This window comes from Caenorhabditis briggsae, assembly GCF_000004555.2.
Source record: "Caenorhabditis briggsae complete genome, chrIV, whole genome shotgun sequence".
NCBI lineage: Eukaryota > Metazoa > Nematoda > Chromadorea > Rhabditida > Rhabditidae > Caenorhabditis > Caenorhabditis briggsae.
Genome location: NC_013487.2, coordinates 10,062,332 through 10,068,904, shown reverse-complemented (window position 1 = coordinate 10,068,904; position 6,573 = coordinate 10,062,332). Strand labels below are relative to the sequence as shown.

Sequence of the window (6,573 nt, the reverse complement as noted above, 5' to 3'; positions counted from 1 at the left end):
GACTGTTACCATGGCTTCGATTGGATAGTCTTCAGTCGTTGGATAATAACCGGGTAATAGTTTTAAATTCTGGGAATTTTCTTAAACAAAGTTGTTTTTTCAGATTGTTTCTGTTAGACATGGATTGGGATGGCAGAAAGGATGTACACACAAAGAGAACATTGATGAAAGGCCTTCATTTCCCCAGAATATCTTTGAGGAAATCTTACTAGGTGTTTCCTGAAGAAGTCAATTCCTCTTTTCCTCTTCTATTGTCTCTGTAGTAACTGATTCGGCCCGTTTTGCTCCCTTCAGTCTAGTTGGTCCGCTTCAGAACGGATGGAACGGTCCACAATAATATGTTATGTTTTGAAATGTATTCTATTTGGACTACTGAATCCATTATGGTTCCTTTTCTCATTTGCTTTTGAGTTTTACACCCATCTTCACCCAAGTGGACTAACTCATTTCACTTTTTTTCACACTTTCGTTGGCGCAACTTTACTATTTGTACCGGTTGCTAATGAAACAGAACAAGCAGATTTGCTTTTTGTTCACTTACACCTTGTCGTCATTTTCGTCGTAGTGTTTTATCATCAGCTGCTTTGAAAGAGGCAAAGCTCAAAAATTGAAACATGTGATTTTGGGATTTTTCGTGGTGTTACTTTCGGTTTGGACATTATTTGGATGTATAATAGCAATAGGATTCAGATACAAAGTACCGGTAAGTATTCACATTACATGACATAACTAACAACTAATTATAATTTCAGGTTTTCGGTTTAATTTACTTTCTGACGCTTTGTTCTTTACTAGCATCCTGGTTTTTGCTTTGCAATGTCTGGTCGGATCTTTATTTGATACTTCCTTCCGACAATCAACCGTTTTTTGGAATCAAAAGATATGTCGCCTTGGTTGACTTGCTGCAGCAATGGCCATATGGCAAATAATCATTTGCTGCCAGATCATTTGCTACCGGATCATTTGCTACCGGTGATCAATTGCTACCAGTTATCATTTGCTACCAAATGACCATTTGCTACCGGTGGTATGTCGCTACTAAATTAACTGCTATCAAACAAGGAGCCTGATGTTGAACATAAACTGGCAAATGGTCAATAGGATGGGATCTGACAAGTTGATAGTTAGGAACAATTGCTATATGTCTAGTTGATATGACACAGTTTCTATATTTTCTCTCAGAAATATTCAGATTCTGAAATTCTGAAATCCTTCATATATTATGAGATTTGGAAATTCTCAGACTCCGAAATTCTGAAGTTCCGAAATTCTTAGATTCCGAAATTCTGAAATTCCAAAGTTCTGAAACGCTAAGAATTCTGAGATTTTCAAGCTCTGAAATTCAGAAATTCAGAAACTCCCTCACAATCAGAAAAAACTGTACCCCCGAATCCCGAGTGTTGTACCCCTAAATGAAATCAGTTGTACCCCCCGAGTTTTTGGCCTGAAACAAGGGAGCCGATAAAATTTACAGTTTTGTGGCACAACTGTAAGACATGGATTGGGTCATAAAAGCCCCATTATTCACACACAGCAACGTGTACCTTTCATATCAGTTGTGTCTTTGAAATCTGGAGAAAATAAAGAAACTGTGTCATATCAACTAGACGCAATTGTTCCTAACTATCAACTTGTCAGATCCCATCCTATTGACCATTTGCCAGTTTATGTTCAACATCAGGCTTCTTGTTTGATATCAGTCAATCTAGTAGCAACATACCACCGGTAGCAAATGATAGCTGGTAGCAATTGATCACCGGTAGCAAATGATCCGGTAGCAAATGAATATTTGCCCGACTTGCTTCATTAATCAGTCTCAATTGCCTCATCCTTTTTAACAGTGAGTTCGTTTTGTAAATGTAATCAGGTCTGTAGGCGAAAAAAAATTGCAAAAAAAGATTCTACCTTTTTAAATAAAAAAAAATGATTTTGTGAGTTGATCCACTTGTTTAAAAAAAAACAGAGACAAATGTTGCCGTCCTGCTCAATCTGCGCAAAGGTACCTTGTTTTGTCTTTTTTTCTAGTCTAAGTAGGCAAGATACATTTTTTGCTACCAATATCTAACTATAAGGAAAATCGATCAGACACATCGGGTACTCCCCTTTGATCACCATTAACTTCAAAATCAACAAATGTATTTGTTCATAATTTTCAGAAATTCTGGCCACTCTGTTGTCTATTACTCTTCGCCTCTTTCGTTTTCTCATGTAATCTATGGTCCTGTTTCTTCACAGAATCATATATTCTCTGTGAACACCGGAGACACGAATGGGATATGCTAGAGTCACCAATAGATGGAGTCATTTGCCACGTGGCAGTCAGAAGAAGTTTAAGAAGAACGGAGGTTCGTACAAAACTTCCAACTGGCTTTCAATTCGATGATGTGCTGGATATTAACGAGTTGCATCTCATAGGGTTTCAGAAGACAATTGAACTTATGTGTTGTACATCGTTAGACTGCTTATTTTAATAAATAATAAATTGTAATACAATGTGCTTCATATTTATACGGTCACATGTAGTACAGGGTGGCTAATAAGTATATGGTTTTTTGTTTTGGTGTGTCTCGGAAAAATATTGGCTTATGACATTGGAACTAAGTTTATTTTCTGATAATATGGTCTAACTTATAGAATTTGAGAATTTGAGAATCTTCAAATTCATAAATACGAATTTTGTAAATCCCTAAATTTGGAATAGACGAATCATAGAATTTCCGAATTCTAAATTTTTGTTTTTTCTAAGTTTCAAAACTTCTGAATTTCCGAATTCTCAATTTCTAGATTTCTAAGTTTCTAAACTTTTTAGTTTCTATGAGTTTTTGTACTTTTTTACAGCAAGTTTTCAATTTTCTAATATCTGAAATTTCGAACTTCTGAATTTCTGTAACTTTGATTGTTTTTAAACTCAAAATTCCACATTCCGGAGTTCGAGACTTTTAAATCTGTCAATTTTCAACTTTCCGACCTTCTGAATTTCTGAACTGTTCGAATTTTCAGAATTTCAGAACTTTAGGATTTTCAGAGTTTCGGAATTTTACAGTTTCAGAATTTTTGAGATTTGGAGTTTCGGAGTTTTCGAAATTTTACATGTCTGGATTTCTGGATTTCCAAATTGGAGAAAATGAGATTTTGAGAAGTTCAGAATTTCAAAAGTTTTTTTTTCAATTATGTTTTTGGACAACACGAAATCAATTGCTCTTTTGCTCTTTCGAAACATTCTCACCAATACTCAACTCTCAGTTCTTTTCTCACCTTTTTTTCTCACTGCCGGAAGTTGTTCCAACACTTTTCTTCTGTTTTTGTTCTCTCGATGTTCCTTTCCATATAAAACCTCTTCTTTTTCCTGATCCTTCTTTTCTAAAGCAGATCATGCAAATGTTAGAGAAAAAGAGCACATACGAGTCTCTCTTCATCTCTTTTCGTTTTCATTGTTACCACGACAACACAGCTGAAAAGTGAGAGCTCCGTTTCTCTCCTCTTTTCCTCTTTTCCTACTTTTTTTTTGACTTCCTGACATTGATCGTTCCAGATGAGTGATTTTTAAAAGTTTATTTTTATAAAAGAGTACACTTCATCAACAACTTTCATATAATTATTACCTTTCGTATCCTTTTTGCACCCTTCAATTTTCTTTTTTTTTTCTAAATTTCAAAACAAACTTCAGATGATGAACCACAGCCAGCCAACGGTTCGAATGAAACCTGATAAACAACTTGATTGTAATTTAAGTCAAGATGATGGTGTCTGGATGATGGCTTCTAGTTTTATCATTTTCACAATGACTGCTGGATTTGGATTGTTAGAATCTGGAAGGGTTTCTGCGAAGGACGAAGTCAACTGTATGGTTAAAAATGTGTTCGATGTGATATTTGGAGGTAAAGTGTAATCAGAATTTTTCAAGTTTTAATGTTTAATTCTGAAGGTCTTGCATATTGGATGTTTGGTTACGGCTTGACATTCGGGGATTCGAAACATCAATTCGGTCGATATTTTGGATTCGGAGACTTTTTCTTCGATCCTGAGAGAGTTTCAGATGATGATTCCACAGATGAGGTTGACAAGAAAAATTATAAAATTAATGCTAAATATTAATTCTTCAGAAAGGAATCTCCTACTCCCTTTTCATTTTCCAAATGAGCTTTGCAACGACAACATCAACCATAGTTTCTGGTAAGATTAAGAAATTCTTCGGATATTAAAACCTTTAATCTATTTTCTTTCAGCTGGCATGTCAGAAAGAATTCATTTAAAATCTCACTGCTTCATTTCCTTCTTTATCACAATTGTCCATTCCGTGGCTGGTCATTGGGTATGGGATCAAGAAGGAATATTTCGAACGATGGGAGTTGTTGACTCTGCTGGATGTAGTGCGGTTTGTTATTATCATTATTACTCCATAAGACTAGTAAACTATCGAAAAACCTGTATTAGAAGGGCTCTTTAATAGAAGTGCCCTCCGATAGTGGCTTAGAAAAATAGAAAGGCCCTCAGTGATGAAAGGGTCCCCGTCAAACTGTGTTGTTTGCAATGAAAATTTTCCATACGTTTTCAGTGAAAAATATTCCAGAAACTTCACAATTTCACAGAAATTCTTAACCGCCTTTTTTTTTCGTAAAAAAACTTGCTCAATTTTGATGAAATTGATAGATTTCCATAAATTTTGAATGAAAATTCGCCGGATTTTTCGATGAAAACGTTTAGAAAATTTGAGGGGCCCTCTAATTTGTCGGTCTCTGTAATAGAAGATACCTTGTAACACTATTAGAGCCGGCCCTTCTGATACAGGTTTTACGATATTCCTTTTCAGGTGCATTTAGTTGGAGGAGTATCTGGACTTGTTGCTACGTTGTACTTGACACCCAGGAGAAACCGATTTGCGAAGAATGGAATACGAACTGTCAGTGATCCAACTAAAGCTATTCTAGGGTTTTTAATGATTTGGTGGGGTTGGTTGGCGTTCAATACTTCATCGAACTATGCAGTCACCCATGGACAATGGACAGAAGGAATGAGATCTGCCGTTGGAACCATTTTAGCATCAGCTGGCGGAGGTATGATTATAAAAATAGGAGCATTGTGAATAGGTTTTATCCAGGCGTCGTGACAGTTGTAATAACTCGGATGGCAACAAAAAAGATCCAGATGGATATGTTGATCGATGGAATGCTGGCTTCTCTAGTAGCCAGTACTGGGGGATGTCTTTATTTTACACCTTGGCAAGCTACTCTGGTTGGTGCAATCGGTTCTTCTCTTGCTCTTGCCGCATACCCAGTAACTGAGTGGTTGAAAGTAAAATTGATTTGAAATTTAAATTGTGATTTTAAAAGTTTAGATCGATGATCCAGTTGGAGTGTTTCCGGTACATGTCGTTGGATCTATTTGGGGAATGATTGCTCCTGCGATTTTTGTTAAGCGAAGGCAAATGAACTTTGGACCACCTGAATGTAACTATCAAGTATGTTTTTTTGGGAAATTTTTCATCAAGTTCGCTAATTTCAGGCGAATGAAGAAGTAAACGGGTTACTGTACGGAGGAGGTTTCCAACTTCTGTTTCTACAAGCATTTGTAGTTTTTGTTATTGCAACCTACAGTGCAATTTGTTCATTCATTATTCTATTTGTATGTTTCAAAAATTGAAGTTTTGCGAATTTCCCTTTACTTTTTTCAGTTGATTCATCATTCTCCTATTGGCCTACGCGTGGATAAATATCAAGAAGAACTCGGTGCGGATCTCATTGAACACGGCCTTGCTGGTGTCAATGTAATGGCATATACCCTTGAAAAGAAGCTGGATACAAAGTAAGTTACAGAACTTTTTTAAATGAATGGCTAAATGGTTTTTTTTCAGAACTTTATCTTCCGTATTGATGATAATTGTTCGTTGGAGAGCGAAAGCAAAACTAGGAGCAATTCGAAGAAAACAGGTTCACGATAGCGGATTGGTGTCGCCAAAACCAACTGAAAATGTGGAGATGAATGTGATTCATCGGAGACATTAGATAGTTATTTTCTTGTTTTTTGAATTTGTAAATCCTGAATCCCTGTGAGTTTTTGATCACGAGTCATGAATAAATAATTCAACCGTATTTCTCAATAATTTTCCCATTTGAATCTGTGGGAACTGTTCTCCAGTTCTCATCATTTTCAAGCCGACAAAAAGACACCCACTTTTGGTTCCCATTTACTCTTTTTGCTTCTCCTCTATTCTTTTTTCGGTTCATTTCATCGTTTTGGTATCGTATGCGGACCGTTCTTCTTCTCCTTCTTTTCGCTTCGGCGATTGGTAAGTTTTGGTCTCGGCCAATCAGAGTAATAAGAGCTTTAATACTCTTTAATCCATTTTCAGAGGTGCTCTGTGAGGAGTTCTCGGAACAAGGAAAACTGAATCTGTTGAATGCTCATAATGAATACCGTTCTCGTCTCGCGCAAGGTCAACTTGTGGTTCGTGGAGTCAAGAAACCATCTGCATCTCGAATGAGGAAAATGGTAAGAATAATTGTTCCTTTCAAAGAACAGGAAATTTTACAGAGTTTTTTTTGAAATTTCGAGACATTCCCTATACTTTTAAAG

General features: G+C 36.3%; 3 protein-coding genes across 3 annotated transcripts in view; all 3 read left to right on the top strand.

Annotated features, from left to right (window-relative positions):
• The window catches only part of CBG26675, a gene marked incomplete at both ends in the record, with an annotated part of 2,046 nt that extends 1,148 nt beyond the window's left edge, over positions 1-898 (top strand). The window contains 2 exons of the mRNA XM_045235781.1: positions 104-212; positions 753-898. Coding sequence (XP_045100666.1) covers positions 104-212; positions 753-898 — 255 coding nt within the window. The remainder of the gene's footprint in view (positions 1-103; positions 213-752) is intronic.
• Positions 899-3,667: 2,769 nt separating this feature from the next.
• Cbr-amt-2 lies at positions 3,668-6,002 on the top strand (the record flags this gene model as incomplete). Its single annotated transcript, XM_045235780.1, has 10 exons — positions 3,668-3,878; positions 3,926-4,056; positions 4,104-4,173; positions 4,227-4,375; positions 4,811-5,054; positions 5,099-5,292; positions 5,336-5,458; positions 5,503-5,622; positions 5,672-5,802; positions 5,852-6,002. The coding sequence occupies 10 exons, from the start codon at positions 3,668-3,670 to the stop codon at positions 6,000-6,002; spliced, it is 1,524 nt and encodes a 507-aa protein (XP_045091227.1).
• A 241-nt stretch (positions 6,003-6,243) lies between these two features.
• Positions 6,244-6,573, top strand: part of Cbr-tag-254 — a gene marked incomplete at both ends in the record, with an annotated part of 1,533 nt that continues 1,203 nt past the window's right edge. The window contains 2 exons of the mRNA XM_045235779.1: positions 6,244-6,286; positions 6,350-6,489. Coding sequence (XP_045091226.1) covers positions 6,244-6,286; positions 6,350-6,489 — 183 coding nt within the window. The remainder of the gene's footprint in view (positions 6,287-6,349; positions 6,490-6,573) is intronic.